The sequence below is a fragment of the Topomyia yanbarensis genome, chromosome 3 (genome assembly GCF_030247195.1).
Source record: "Topomyia yanbarensis strain Yona2022 chromosome 3, ASM3024719v1, whole genome shotgun sequence".
Classification (NCBI taxonomy): Eukaryota; Metazoa; Arthropoda; class Insecta; order Diptera; family Culicidae; genus Topomyia; species Topomyia yanbarensis.
This window is the reverse complement of record NC_080672.1, coordinates 142553334-142569634: the sequence shown is the minus strand read 5'-3', so window position 1 is coordinate 142569634 and position 16301 is coordinate 142553334. Positions and strand designations below refer to the sequence as shown.

Here is a 16301-nt window from a genome sequence, read left to right as displayed (position 1 = left end):
GCTTCGTCACCCCTTTGCCCGGAGTGTGTGAACGTGCAAGAGACGCCGGAACATGTAGTCTTCGAATGCCCTAGATTCGAGGAAGTTCGAAGGGGCATGTCTGGTGTGACAGTGAACAATATCGTCGAAGAGATGTACCGCGACGAGCGTATCTGGCACGCTGTCAATAGAGTGGTTACGAGTATACTCTCCGAGCTGCAGAGGAAGTGGCGAAGGGACCAGCAATGTAGCACCACTGGCTAGAACGCCACCGGGAAACCACAAATCGGGTTTCGGGAGAAATTCCGCCGTCGGGGAACTCTCCGACTGTGTAGACTAGGTCCATCGCCGGGGACCAGATGAGTAGTACGCGCAATAGCACTAGGTTAGGGTCGTCGGGGCGCCAGTGAACCGGACGACAGGCTTCACCGGAATCGCCGGACCGACCTCGACACCCTACCGGGTAGCTCGTGAGTTGGCTAGATCCACCGTCGGGGATTAGACCGTGTCGAATAGCTAGCAGTGGGTCGTTGGGGCGCCAGTGAACCGGAAGCTACGCTCCACCCGGAATCGCTGGATGGACATCAGCACCTACTGGCTGGCCCGTTGAGTAGGCTAGCTCCACCGGGAATAGACCGCGTCGACGAAGCGGGGAGCTAAATGGCTCACAGAAAGGCGCATCGGGTCGGGAGCAATCTGCCGCCGGGGAATTCACGGTAGAGTAGATTCGCCGCCGTGGACTACCCGATAGAATCGTGACGGAAAGGGGAGCTAATTGGCTCACGAGACAAACACCGGTACAGAGAGAAATTCCGTTGCCGGGGAACTCTCAGTCGGAGTAGGATAATATCCGAGTTCATCTCGATAAAGCTGGGAGCTAAATGGCTCAAGGAAGCGGGTATCGGTGTCGGGGGAATTTCCTCCGTCGGGGAACTATCGGTCGGAGGAGTGTGAGTTCATCGTTGGGGACTATCCAAGTAGATCGTGATAAGGTCGGAGCTGAACGACTCACGGAAACAAGGGCTAAATGACTCAATGAATCAGCACCTAAACCGCTCACGGGGATGAGAGCTAAACGGCGACGTGGATAGATGGAGACAACAAGTAAGAGAAGAGTCGAGAGTTAAATCAAAGCTCATAGGTCGAGCCACTCCATGAACCAAGCGAGGCTCTGTGATAGAGCAGAAGAAAGAGGTGCGACGGAGGCACAACGAACCCCTCCACGAAGTAATACGATGACGTAGTTCCATGGGGAAGAAGGGTGTAAAAAGTAAGGAATGTTTTTAGTGGTTAGGCACGAACGTGAGTCGTGAGTCCCACGCCAATACACTACAGGCCAGGCTTTTGCAGCTTTGTTTAACCTTACTAATAAAAAGAAAAAACATGCATACCTACTATTTGGCGCAAGTTTGCTTCAGAGAGCTTGCAATATCATGTCATGTAGTCTGTTCAGTTCTATGAAAAATCACCCTACCATCGCCTTTCGAGTCTACGTCATAGTGGAAAATTTCGCATCCACATGTTCCACCACTCAAGCGAATTGATATATCTACTTGTAAGGACGTCTACCAACCAGCCATGAAGACGTCCGAACTAATGAGAATGGACAATGCCAGACGAAGGCCATATGTCCAGAACCATCACGTACAGTTCCTGAACTGTTTGATCTGGAAGTATAGTCTATGTTAGTGCTATTTACAGATTTAATTTCGGTGGTAGTAAGTGTCTCATTCCCTCTTATAAAACTCAATACCTACGAAGTTACAGCTTACTGTTCTCCATTCACCCACATCGATCCTACTTGTGCAAAATGTTGTGACAATCATCATGCTAAAAACCGCATCTGCACAAGTCATGCGGAATTCGTCGGCATTCTATAAAATGTAACTTCTAATTCAGTGTTCAATAATTCATCAACATTTCTACATACTTTTAGCGACCTAGCGTCGGCTAAAATTCTCTGGAAACACTGTCTATTCCGAGCGATCGTACCCTGTACATTGTATATGATTGATATTGTTATTCTAGTCAAATTTAGGTACATAGTCTTACCTCAATGCTTACACTGACCTATGCCAATAATAGCTATTAGTCAATTAAACGCGGGTATGATATCAACTTCATTGTTTTCGTCTAGAATAAGGTAGCGTAAATGAGCAGAAATTAGCATAGATTGTTTTCATCTAACACTAAGTCTTACCTAGCTTATATTTACTAGGTTATTCACTAGGTGGATTTAACAATAACATTAGCAATAGTAGTAGATTTATAAATAATTAGTTTAAGATTTAGTTTAGTTCACTTTTGAATTTGTATAGCAGTAGAATATAGTACACGGTTAAATAAAACAACCTGCAGAATAAGTTCTTTTAACTTACTTTTGAGTTGTGCGTCGCTTTCGCACTTATTAGTGTTGTCAAAAACAAAAAGAGAGATTCGACTCAGTCGAGGTCTTCCGTGGAGGAAGGTACTTTTGAGTTGTGTGGGGTGAGCTCAAAATTAGGTAAATTCAACTTAAATTTGAGTATAAAAAACTTATCAATGAGTTGTAATTTTTGCCGTGGGTAAATGGAAACTACCTTCAATACGGTTTAAGTTTTTTAAGTTCCCCCACGATACCACGAGATTGAGTCAAAGGAACTCAATTTTAGGTAGTTTTTCGTTTCCGTGTATCGAGTAGGTTTTACGATGGCGATTTATTTATGTTTACGTCCTTCAGGTTGCTCCCGATCCTTTCATCAGGTCGGGCGCGGCGTGTAGTGGCGCAACATTTAGTGGGGGCAACAAAGCGGTAGTTGCTGACGGGGCGTAGTCAACACCACCTGCTTCCAAACATCAAACTTCGAGTATCCATTCCGTATTGGATATCCTCATCACCAATATCGCCACCGACAGTTCATCGGTCGTCTTCAGCGAGTTGTTATCGGACCATTTTCTGGTGGTGCTAACGCTGGGTGCCACAACCGAAACATTCCAATGTCAGGATCGGTGAAGCTACCATCGCCCCAACTATGAGGTGTTTCAGCGAGTCATCGACCAGATCATCAATGTCGATCTACCACTGGATTCCCTGGTGGGCATCGACACGGTGTTTGAATTCATCCAACGAGCAATCATCGTTGCCCAAGACAGGCCATCAATATCAAGCGAGCAACTCTTTCCAAATTGATAACATAACGCCTGCCAAAAAGGCTAATGCACTGGGACAACAGTTTGTTTGTTTTCATAATTGGTGACTTTAGCTAAATCATCCCGAAACATGAAGACCCTCGGTCTCGAAGATGCTTTTAACATCCAACTCCAACTCCGTTATTAATCGGGACTAGCAGGAATTGCATAGAAAATGAATAGCGCCGGCCAGGCCCGTACCTAAATCGAGGCAGGAAAGAGAAGGGATGTTAGTCCGACACTTCATATTACTAGATACCGTATATACTACTACACACTCCATAAGTGTCACAGAATGAGGGAGATTGAAAGTAGGGATAGGTATTCGATTAAAAATTGTGCTGGAATTCGTGCGCGATTAAGGATTTTAGGAGTCTCTGGGCATCCGGCCACCAGGAGACTTATTGAGTGATTAACAATCTGCTTTACGAACATCACAAGGACCACTTGCGAGCAAATCGTCCTTCAATCCGGGACCCGACGGTTTCCCTTCAAAACTTTTGAAAAGGTACATCGACGTTTTAGTGACTCCACTTCTTCATATCTTTGTAGCATCTATTGCCAGTGGCATTTTCCCATATTGCTGGAAGCTTGCGGACATGTTACCAGTTCATAAAAAGGAAAATAAGCGTGACATCGACAGTTACCGTGGAATGACTTCATTGAGGACTGTTTCGAAGTTATTCAAGTTGGTGCTTATCGCACCTCTTCAAGCTCATTGCGAGCAGTACTCAAGTGACGATCAACATGGTTTCACGTCTAAGCGTTTGACTGAGACTAACCTGCTAGTTCTGAATACTTGTCCCTTGGTTTTGGTAGACGATCTCAAGATGTGTTTTCGCATCCGATCTGTCGAAGATTGTTCGAAAAGTGAAGAAGCGACTTGAACGAAATCCACGACGAAATGCCAATCAAATGGCTAACGAACTTAAAATATCCGACCGCAGCATTCGACGCATATTGAAAAATCAACTTAAGGTCCAGTCTTACAAGTTTCAAAAGGCTCACGATCTCACATGGAAGCAGCAACAAGTTAGACTTGAGACAGCGAAGGAGTTGCTTCGCTTGGCCCAAAACGGTCAAATTCCGAACATTTTTCTATTTTCTAACGATTTTTTGCAAATTGAGCAATTCGTAAACACTCGAAACGATAGAGTTTACTTAGCCCACAGTTCATAAGGGAATTTGAGTCATCGGTTGGCCACCAGGAGGCGGCACCTTCCGCAAATAATGGTTTGGGTCGCTGTAACCGCAGATGGGCGCTCTCCAATCGTTTTCACCGGGCCTGGCGTCAAAGTAAATGCGAAATATTATCGGCAAAGTGTTCTGGTAGCTGCTATGAATCTGTGGAGTGTAGACAAACATTTCGGTCGCAAACTATGGATGTTTCAACAAAACACGGCACCGTCTCACAAAGCATGACTTAACCCGGAATAGCTGAAAACCTACGTTCCAAACTTTAATTTGACCACACAATGGATCTAGACTTCACCAGATGCGAATCCAATGGATTATTCTCTCTGCACCATATTCGAGATCAAGACAGCCATTGTTCGTGAGTGAACCAAACTACCGGATAGTCACATTCGGGCAGCTTGCGATTCGTTTTTTGACCGTTTCAAGGTCATGGTCAAGGTAAAAGGTGGTCATATCAAGCAAAAGTAAATTATTTCTGATTTTTGCTTACTTTCACACATTCTACAATTTAAAGTAAATAAAAATAGTTTTTCAAGCCGAATTTATGGCCTTTTCAATCGGTTACACTTCCAGTACCGGACCCTGTATATAAGCCCAGAAGTTTGCGTGTCGACTTCGACTCTTCTGAACCATTGCCCTTGTCTACGGCAGCAGACTGACGCTAGTCTAAAATTAGAAACACTACTTGTGAAAACACTGAACGACTCATAACTTACGATGGCTCGTAAGAGAGGAAATTATGTTTGCTAATGAAAAATATTTAAATCGAACCTTAATCGTAGCAATGTACCCTATTCCTCCCTAAGGTGGGCTATACATTCAATATGGATACGTCGAATAGGCACTCTGGTACATTCGGATACAATGATGATATGTCATGGAGTTTTAACTTATATTCAATTCCCCAGTATTTGGTATGATCCAAGATCATCCCCGAAATTGTGCCACGTATAACTCCAGAATCTGGGATCACCTCGTGTGTCCAAAGGCATATTTCCGGGAGGCACTGCCGTTGCGTTATGCGCGTCTAATTTCTTCAACATACTTTCCAAAATAGTTGGATATTTCTCCGCCATATTGTCCAATTCACACGGATCCCGAACGATGTCAAAAAGACAAGGTGCCTTCAAGGGATTGCAATTAGTTTTTCTCATACCTATACACTGAACGCTAGCTTCGCTGCGTAGCTGTAAAATGACATCGTCGGTTGGAAGTATTTTCATTTTGTTCAGAGCTTTCCCAGTAGGACAGCTCTTGATGGAGGTTAAATTGTAAGACTTTGCCTCGCGATCTCCTGCTGGACCGTACCAATTGTCCCACTGGCCGTTGTAATTGGTTCCCTTTAGAACCTTCCAGTTGTTAACCGTAAGAGCAGCACTGCCCCAAATATCATCGATATTGTGAAGAATCTCGCGCCGATCGGTTAGGTTCCCGTCCTGCAGTTGTTGCCAACAACTGATGCCGTCCAAATTTGGTGGGAGATTTCTACAAATTGTTTGGATGTAGACGATAGTTAATGTTAGTATAAATAACTACTTACAACATATCATAACCGACGGCGTCTAACAATGTTGGAAGCCAGTCAGTTATATGGACTATTTGCTGCGATACTCGACAGTTATTTTTCAGAAAAGGACTCCAGATGAAACCAGCCGCTCGTACTCCACCTTCCCATAGGGTGTTTTTGACTCCTCGCAAAGGCCAGTTAGAAGCGGCATTACTGTTGAAACCTTCTGCCGGCCCACCGTTATCCGAGCTAAATACGATGATCGTATTGTCCAACATACCTCGAATGCTCAGTGCTTGGACAATAGCTCCCACCGAATCGTCCAGCTCCGTAAGCATTGCTGGTCAACAGTTTGAATAGTCATTACACTGACTGATAGAGATGCATTGAAACATTTACCTGCAAACTTACGCCGTTGATAGTTCTGGATGTGTTTCATTCGATCTACCGTGGAGTCCGGTGCAGGTAGCAGATCATACGGATTGGCAGAGTGCACCGCTGCATGGGCCACGTACAGAAACAGCGGATCCGACAGGGTATGGCTTTGGATTCTAGCTACTGCTTCATTTCGTATCACATGAGTGGTGTAATTTCCGTGTAGATCGTACGCAACGTCATACCCGCGTCGCATGTCCAAACCCCAGGTTTCCGTTTCAACGGAACTGTGATCAAACATGTGGTGATGGCCAGTCCAGAAACCTACGTGCGAGTCGAATCCTCGTTGCAGCGGGGTGTACTTGAGTGTATAATGCCCTAGGTGCCATTTGCCGACGATGTGGTTCTGGTAGCTGGAAGAAAAAAGATTTTTGAGGTTTTACTTTGGTACGGTTTTAGGCGATGGCTCAGAGATTAGACGCTTAAGTACTATCTTCAATGTTTATTCGAAATTGAATCTTATCTCAGTTAGGTGTTTGTTTCTGTGGTTATGGTTGATTCTTTAATTTGTGACGAAACATTTAGGTGTTTTAGTAGAAGGTGAAATATTTACTTGACTATTAAATGATTACATATTTACCCCAACTCCTTCAAATATTCCGGTAACAGTTTCTCCTCTAGCGGCAGCCCTCTCGGTTCCATCCCGTAGAGGACGGCATGTTGCATACCTGTGTGTATTGGATACTTTCCCGTCATGAGTGCCGCCCGAGAAGGAGTACAGATGGGTGTGACGTAGTAGCGATTCAGAATGATTCCAGAATAGGCAAGAGCATCGAGGTTAGGTGTCGGTATCTGGGAAGATCCATGAAAACCGACATCGTTCCAGCCGAGGTCATCTGCTAAAATGAAGACTATGTTCGGAGGAGGATCTATCCCCAGTACCAGTACAAGGTAGTTCAAGACTAAAATTGCTTTTCAAGATAAAATGGGTTAATGGAATATGACACGTCGACCCATTTTAAGTTGGGTTACCTAGTGATACACCATTCCACACTTCCGTGGTAAATTTGCTGATCATTTTCAGGACGAGGAACTCTGCACCGGAATATAGAAATAAAAGAGGCAGCAACATGATTACTTCGGAAAAATGCAGCGACATAATTAAAGACTGCTTATTCATGCCAATGTTTTGAAATGAGCCAATTCATTGAAACCTATGAGAAATACTAGTTGCAGAAACGGTCGGAAAATCATTCATTAAATCATAAAAAATTGCTGGTTCTCAAAGACAGTGGCGTAGCCAGGAGGGTTCTGGGGGTTGATTAATAAATTATTGGAGGTGACCAGCTTAATTTAAAAAAAAATAATGTTTAATATTTAAATAATTATTTTTGAAGTTTATTATCTGATCATTACATTGAGAACTTCATATTTTAAACTCCATGGGGACCTTGGGTAAATTGTGGGAATGGAATCTTGTAACCGATCTCTTAGTGAGGATTTTATAGTTGACAAATCATGGCAATATGAAATAAAATAGTTTCGAAAAACTTAGTGTCCTTAGTAAAGTTTTCGAGAGTTTTATTACCAATAACGTGGCTAAAGACACGTGTGCTCTATATATTTAGGGTTTCGAGATATATTTGATATATAAGATTATATTTGCGAAAGTGAACCTTCAACACAAGTTATTCTGATATTGCTGTATATCGTGTATTGTATTGCTGTACAATTACTTCTAACCGTTAACCGTTATGTGTCCGATGCAGTACCCGGGTACCTTTTTAGGTTTCAATTAATGAAATTCCCATGTTTTATCCATAGCTGGAAATTAAAACTTTGTGACATCTTAGAACTTTACTAACTCAAGCTTTTGGGTTAATTATATTGTTGATATAGAAAGGTGGGGGGGGGAGTAGCGAGGCGGGGCTTCTGAATTTTTTTACAACGTAACATGCCGACGTGGGTACCCGGGTACCCACAAAACTGAAATGCCAATAACTAAGGTAATTTCCAACCGATTTTGATACTTTTGGATTCAGGAACTCATCCACTTTTGGACTTGGTAAAAATGAATCGAATTACTTCATTCGGTTCCAAGGAATGCAGATTTCCAGTGCTGGAATACTATTTGTGAACTTCAATGAAATACTAGCAATATGGGTATCAAAATTCTTGGAATTGCATTAGTAGGCTGTATCGCGTGATTTTGAAACCATTTGGTGATTTGACCCTGGAACGGACATTCCAGTGCAGGTTCCTGTGGGTCCTTGAATGGCCTTTCAATTCCAATTCCATTTTTGAAATTTCCATGGGGTCCCGTAACAATAAATAACAGACTTCCGAGACAATTCGAAGAGTTTTGATACTCATATTCCTGGAACATTATTAAAATTTACAAATCATACCCTAGTACAGGAACATTACGCTGGAAAATCCGGATTAGCAAGAACCAGGTCCATTCATTCGGTTCAATTTTACTGAATCAAAAAATGGACGATTTTCTAAATCCAAAACATCTAAAAGTGTGCAAATCGGTTAAAGGAAGCCATAGTTATGAGCATTTCAATTTGTGGGTACACGAGAACCCTTGTTGGCCTGTCAAATGTTTTTTTTGTTGAACACATAACGGTTAATAAATAATAAAAGAAACATTTTATTCAAGCGATGTGTTTCTGAAGCTTACAGTAATATTGAAGAAAACTGTATTTAAGAACAATTTCGTAAATATTGTTTTATATTTCGATATGCTACATACAAAAAGTTTTCATAACTTCAATAAAGATGTTTAAATGAAATAAAACGCAACTTTTCTGAAGACATCAAGTCTCTTATTACTTTTTTGAAGAGTTGATGATTCGACTCCTCAGGTCTCCTTCATCTTGATCGATCTCTTCTCTTTGTAGCTGTCGGATTAGTTTCTAGAACAATTTTTACCGAGTTGTTCACCATTCTGACGACATGCCCATCCCACCGCAGCCGCCAAAATTTCGCTGAGCTAACAATGAGTGGTTCTTCAAGCTACTCTTGCAATTCGTTGTCCATACGCCGTCTCCACATTCCGTCCTTCATGTGCATCCCATCGTAGATCGTTCTCAACACGTTCCATTCGAAAACACTAGGAGCGTGTTGGTCTCCCGCCGTAATGCTCCAGGTTTCTTGACCGTAGAAGACAACCGGTCCAATGAGCGATTTGTAGAAGGTTAACGTCATGCGGTGTCGTACATTCTTCGATCGAAGGGTTTTTCAAAGCCCAAAGTAACAACGTTCACCTGCTAGAATAAGTTATCAGATTACTCTGTTTGTGTTATTATTGACGGTCATTAGTGAGTCCAAATACACGAACTCATCAAGCAGCTCTATAACATCGCCATCAATCGATATACTCGGTTGGAGACGTAACCTCTTACTCTCAAATACTATGTCTGAAGCATTTGTGACCAGTTCAACTCGCTTTGCTTCAACCGTTAGTCGGATGTACGTCCCCACCATCATCACAAGGTTGTGTGCCACAATATTGACGTTACCGACGCACCCCTTCCGAGCTTCAAAAGGACTCGAAAGTATCTCTAATACTCATCACACATCACTCGATCTATTGTCGTTTGTCAGTAAATCCGTATTTGGGCAATATATGCAAATTTTCTCAACTAAACTACCCATGATCGCTTAGTTGTCCCATTTTCTATGGGATTTCCTATCATTATGGGACAGATATGCGATCATGGGCAGTAAATCGCTTGCTAATGGTGATTGGTGGCGACAAAGAATTTGGGAGAACACCTTACTAATGTGATTGCACGGTAACTTATTGCAGCCATCCCGCTTGGCCCCCTTTTTATAGATGGAACATACTACTTTCTCCATCCCATCATCCGGTAAAATCTGTTTCTCCCAGATCTTCAAAACCACCCAGTGGATGGCTCTAATCAACGCCTCTCTTCCGTGTTTCAGAAGCTCACATGGCTATTGATCATTGCCAGCGGCTTCATCAGTCCTCAACCGTCCGATCTACTCAAGAATCTTAGGTAGATCTAGCGCTGGGAATCTGTAGTCGGCTGTGCATGTCCCTAGGCGTATTCTTGCGATACTCTCGTCGTCTACTGGTATTTCGATGTTCGTTATAATACACTTATCAATCAGCTCATACTCGGTCGCAGGAAGGTATCTTCATATACCGGCCTGTGGCACACAGCCTTTGCTCGAGCAATTAACCTACTCGTAGCATTTTCGTAACACTGTTCAGATGCTTAATCTCCTAAGTACCCCTATCTTCCTGTAGGCGATTCCGAATCTATATTCGCACTGTGGAAGGTGCAAACATTTGTGATGTTGGAGAAGAAATTTCTGTTCAATAGAACGTGGATTTGGTTTTGGTTCTCAGTTTGTTAATCAGGTGATGTCAAGGGTGTCGCTGATGAGCAGCTTCACATTCTGCCGCGGACTCGAAATGTGCGTAAAATGCATCTTTCAGCAATTTTTCAGCTCATCGTGTAGGTTTCGTTTGAACCCAGAGGAGAAGTAAAGTGACTTGCAGTTAGATGTGCCAAGTTTCCAATCGTAGTCCATTTTTCGTTACTTGAGCTTTGACCGCTTGTTCCGATCCGCTAATTCTTCCGATTTCTTCGTAAAGTGAATTTTTCTGGCCGGCTTGTTGATTTTTAGCCAACCTCCTGTCTCGTCTAAGAACAGCCGTGTAGGGTGTCATATTCAGTTCTGTCTACGGTAGGGTTATAGCGCCCATGCCCACTCGTACTTTCTAATTGCGCTTCTACTGCAGAAGACCCAGTCGATGCCGGCCTACAGATTAAATGTCATCAAAAGACGCACAGGAAAGCATGAGATAGGAGCTTTTGAACACTAGGAAGTATTCACCATTTGACGACCAACCTTCGAAGTTGATGGTTTCGAAATTATGTGATGTTGACCTAAAAAATGTTATGGAACATATATTCCACTTTGAAAGTGTGTATTATTTGATTTTATAACATTTTATAAAAGAAAGTTATCTATGAAGATATAAGGTATTCTTCATTCTTTTTTTTTCATTTGTGAAATGGAATGGTAACTGTTGAACTGTTTTTGTTTTTGAACTTTCAATATTTTATTCAATTTTCATTATATTGAAGCAATTTCGAAAATCAAACGTGATTTATAAAAAGTTGATTTTGTTTTAAATTAATAACTTTTGAACCGCCGAGCCGATTTGCATTGGTTATAGGTCCAAGGTGTTTAAGTGTAGTTTTAAGAAAAAAATGGTTGACTTTAGTAATATATTGGGTTTTATGAACAAAATACGTATTAATAGTTTTTTCTAGATTTTCACTGCGAGGGGCCTTAACTACTCTTTACTTTTATATTCAATTCTACACAACAAATTAATTAGACCGCAAGATCCAGAGGTTTTGGAGATACATTTGCTTGAAAATAAAAAATCTTGCATGGAAACGATGAAACCGCATGGTAGTTTACCATTCATCTCCTTCGAGTCACAGCAGATGTAACTAACGAAATCCATGAGTTACAAGCTGGGTGCAGCATTCGCTCAAGGAATGTTTTGAAACAAATTATTAGTTAGAACCATCTGTTCGGCCTGAAGCAGTCCTTCTATATCAGTTTCCTTCTCTGAACAGCCTAGATAGGGCCCATATTATTGGCTCGAATCAAAACTCGTCGAAATGTCAATTGACGGTAGGTTCATCCGGAGTGTTCATTTGTGTTTACATTTTGCTAGCGTTGCCAATGTTATTTTGTGCTACGCCACATCGCTTTGGCGCGTGCTGTTCGCCTTCACTACCGCTCAGTCGGACTTAAACTAGGGATAGCCCCTATGTTTGAGTAAGCCGGGCAAACGAGTGGATCACAGGTTCGCTGGCTTCCGACGGCAGGTTGGTGGCCACCTCACCCGGCGGATCCTCAGCGGCTTTGTGTCGCTTCGGTTCCTAGGCCTCGGTTATGCGGCTAAGCCGCATCGAAATGGTACCCCTTAAACATTCTAAATAGAATCGATTGTGTCACCGGAGCCGGAATACGAATTAGAACCAGTCAGCATTCCGGCTGAGCTTAACTGGGAAGTTTAGTAAAATTTAATCTGGAAATAAAAATTATCTGGCAATGCTCCAGCACCCCGTTGAATTCTAACGATTTCACCACCTGGGCGCCAGGTTGACGATATGAAATGAACTTTGTTTACTTCCGACAAGTTTTGATTCGAGCCAACAACATCCAGCCAGCGGAGCCTGGGAAGTATCGGGGCGACCTCCCCAGTATGAAGCCCTTCCTGCGTTCCTATGTCAGTGATATAGTGGATTGTTCACTCTACACACCGAACTTTATTCGCTGTGGCATGGCATTATTTTGCTGGGTTTTAAAACAGTTGGGGGTTTGCTAAGGTTTTTAGCTGATGGAAGTTCGCTGAAGTTTTGCTGGGCAAATAGAGGCACTATAGAGAGATTAAAAACAGATATCGGCGCGATCTGGACCAGTGTGAACAAAGCGAAGAGTGAAAACTCAATATAGAAAAATATTTTAGGCTCACAGAAGAAGAACCAGGACAAATCAAGCGTCTTCTTCGACTACCCAGGACACCAGGACTGTCAGCGAAAAACCAGGACATGTCCTGCGAAACGAGGACATATGGTCACCCTACCGATTTTGAATGACAATATCTCTTCGGGGGCGTTGTCTCAATATCCTCTCGGGATTGTTGATATATCTGCTCATCGAGAAGTGTATTTTATTTCCTTGGGAGAATACTTCCGTTCTCTGTGTCGTCATTTTCGTTATCCCTAACCACTTACCCAATTCTTCCCACCAGGAAAATGATTAAAATACAAATCACGGCCAGGTACAAGTCTCCGATCAATATAGGAACCGTGTCATTTGAACCAATCGCCACTGATTACGACTGCTTTGATTAACAACGAAATATTCATCAAGGAATGTTTAAAAACGACTTCTACCCATGATTTGAAGCCACAAGAATCCTATTGTCTTCTGACCATGGGATTGCGTCTTGTCACGATGCGAAATCAACAGTTGTAGAATTGGAGATCATCAAGAATGTTACTTCCGTCCTAAAAGACATGAACCCTCTTAACTGCCCGGGAAGGTCATACAAAAATTACTAGCATCACGGCAGATCTTTGCATGTTTTCTATACTACCGTTCACTGAACTGTCATGTTCGTTTAGTTGCAATATTTCACAAATCTTCGCTAGTGTGATTGTAAAGTAATTGTAGTGCGCATCAATACCAAAAGTGACACATTTTTGAAAGGAAGCCTCTATAAACATTTGGTTGAGTCACTGTTACAACGATATACTCGCTAGTTTTCAATTTGTTTGTTTTTGCTCTTCTACGTACTTCCGCTTATATCTTTAGTTTCTTCGATTCATCTTCGCCAAAAAAATCTATTCTAATATAGTTCGATATAAAATAATATAATGCTAATATACCTCTTTTGTTCACATAAAAGTATTTTCCCCCAAGTCACAATGCGTCATTAAAACTGTTTGTAAATAAATACTCACGTTTACCGAAATGCGTGACCTCGTTTACCACACTGATGACCGTTTTCAGCTGCAGCTACCGACTGCCAAGGGATGACTGAAAGCTTCTGTTTTGACGAAGAGCGGAGACGGGGCCAAAAAACGTTACAAACCACAAACACACAGACATAACACGGAGAACAACTTCCCTATAGCTATTCAACGAATAACTAACGTCGATTTTGCTTGCTGCTGAAACTGCGTCAGTTCTGAACTGCTGGTAAACCATACGGTATGATAGTGCTTAGGGTTCGGATTTTTAACAAAACAGTCTTATGCAAAATCATATTTCATAAAAAAGGCAATTCATTTCGAGAAGAAATCTGGGGGAGCTTCTCCTAAGAAAAGAATGTTTTAAAAAATCCTTCAAATGATGACCCTCTAACAGACGTTCAGCGTGAGACCCACGTTGGAATATTTGTAGACAAATATTTTGGGCTTCTCAATGGTTCGCCAAGGACAATTATTGCCAATCAACAAAATAGATAATCCTCTCCGTACGCTAATTTTACCTCAAGGTGAATTTTGACAGTTAGTTTTTACGCCCTGATCAAGAGATATTCATAAAGCAACCGAAGTGCTGTGAGTAATATTCCTGAACACTGAAAAAATAATCTAGAGTGTTGTGGATTTATCGAAAGCAATGATCTTTTGTCTGTGGTAAAATCGAGCATTCTTTTGAATGCAAATTCTTATCTAGCCATGCAGCAGTGTGGGGTCACCCGCGCGTCGTGTGATTCGCGCCGTTTGCTTCTTAATTGACCGATGTCAACGGTCCTGACCCACATCAATATCGCAGCACATTGCAGTAGAATGGAGCGAATTTATTATGAAAGTCCTATGCGTTCTTTTGCTCAGTCGGATAGCTGAAAATTGTGTCGTACCCATCTGCCATGTTACCGTTTGTGTACCTAGTAGCACAGAGAGTTAGTAGATAAAACAGCTTTTGTATGATAAGGTGTTGAACGCATTTCCATTTTATTTCTATTTTCAATGTATTCAATTTCAGACATTACTTAGAGAAAAATAAGGAGTTCGGTTCTGTTAAACTAGAATATATCACAATTGTCTTGTAGTATTTTTTTCATACTGTTTCCTAAAAACAAACGATGAAATTCAAGCCAATTTATACATATTTTGATGAATGTAGGTCGAGTAAGTGTGGCATCCTCCCCAATATAGGATTCAAATAGGTAAATCACCCAAACTAAAGCCAGACATGGTAGGTATTCCCAAGTTTATGGTCATGCTACGGTGGATCGAGCACAATTAAAGTAAATTGTTTACGGAGTTTGTTGAAGCTGGGAAAGAATACTCCACGGCATGATGAATGTGGTTGGGGTGCGCTTCGCACTTCTATTCGTTTCTTTGGGTCCACCAAAGCGTGAACTGAGGGGTGAATAAACAAACAGTGAGTAATCATCTTTTTCGAACTGATATATTCAACAAAATTCAGAAAATTATCACCTATATGTGGCGACAGGTGCAATGACGGTCACAAGTTGCTGTATGTTCTATTCATGTGAAACTAAAAAAATCGCGAAATCGACTTTGCATGACTTATATAAAGTAAAGGAATGTGTATTATAAAAACCGGGTTTGCGACTGATAGTGAGTTCGGAGATTTTTTATAGCATGCATACTTAATTTTTCTTTTATGAACATTACACAACCAATTCGACTGAATTATTTATGGGTTATTCAGTCCGTCGCACAGAGGAGTAACTAGAAAAAAATATATGCTGAAAAAAATATTGTGTCATTTTTCACAAAAACAAGAATTTGTATTAAAAATTTAAATTGTAAAAAAACCATTTTTTCTAATTTCTTATATTTTAGAAACAAAAATCTAAAGAGAATATAAATATTTTGAATGTGATTGTATGATGCAGAACTTTTTGGTAAAAAAGTTTTTCTAACAATAACTTTATACATGTTTTTAAATTTCATACTAATTGACATACAAAACTATAATTTTATTACAGAATATAATTCCAAGTTTTATTTTAAAATAGAATATATTTAACAAAAATCTTCCAAAATGCGATAGTTTTCGAGATATTTGGAATTTTGCTCCAACAAAAACAGTTAATTCGTGTGATTATGCCTTTTTCAGGTTATTTGCGTGACTCCATCATAAAATGTCAAAAATCTAATGTTTATCGTTTTAAGGGCGTAGAAGAAACTTTTTCAGTGTATTTTTATCATGGAGAAGCTTTTAATAAAAAAGTTTTCCTAACAACTTTTGACATATTTTCATCATTCATACTATTTGCAATAAAAATTACAATTTTCTTTTTTAATGTGATTTTAAACGCTATTTTAAATCAAAATACTGATATCAAAATTTTTCTGAAATGTAGTTCTCGAGATATTTCAAATTTCGTTTTAACAACACAATTCTTTTGTTTTATTGCGACCTTTTCAGAAATTATTCGCGTTTCTCCATCAACAATAATAAGTTTTTCAAATAGCCCACAACATTTCTTGTAACTTTCTCTTTGACATCAAGGTGATATTGTAAA

The 16301-nt window shown here is 41.0% G+C and overlaps 1 protein-coding gene across 1 annotated transcript; it reads right to left on the bottom strand.

The window, feature by feature from the left end:
• Positions 1 to 5227: 5227 nt before the first annotated feature.
• LOC131692144 (arylsulfatase B) lies at positions 5228 to 13835 on the bottom strand. Its single transcript, XM_058979019.1, has 6 exons — positions 13759 to 13835; positions 7259 to 7321; positions 6867 to 7197; positions 6251 to 6639; positions 5885 to 6191; positions 5228 to 5829 (listed from the first exon to the last, which is right to left on the bottom strand). Exons 2-6 carry the CDS (start codon positions 7302 to 7304, stop codon positions 5241 to 5243), a joined length of 1662 nt encoding a protein of 553 aa, XP_058835002.1. The 5' UTR covers positions 7305 to 7321; positions 13759 to 13835; the 3' UTR covers positions 5228 to 5240.
• Positions 13836 to 16301: the final 2466 nt, after the last annotated feature.

What these genes read in the sequence shown, in the direction of transcription:
- LOC131692144 (XM_058979019.1), bottom strand. Translation starts at nt 7,304, where the DNA reads ATGATCAGCAAATTTACCACGGAAGTGTGGAATGGTGTATCACTAG. An exon ending in GAATATTTGAAGGAGTTGGG is followed by an intron (nt 6,640 to 6,866) that starts GTAAATATGTAA and finishes TTTTTCTTCCAG; the next exon opens with CTACCAGAACCACATCGTCG. An exon ending in GCCGTCGGTTATGATATGTT is followed by an intron (nt 5,830 to 5,884) that starts GTAAGTAGTTAT and finishes AACAATTTGTAG; the next exon opens with AAATCTCCCACCAAATTTGG.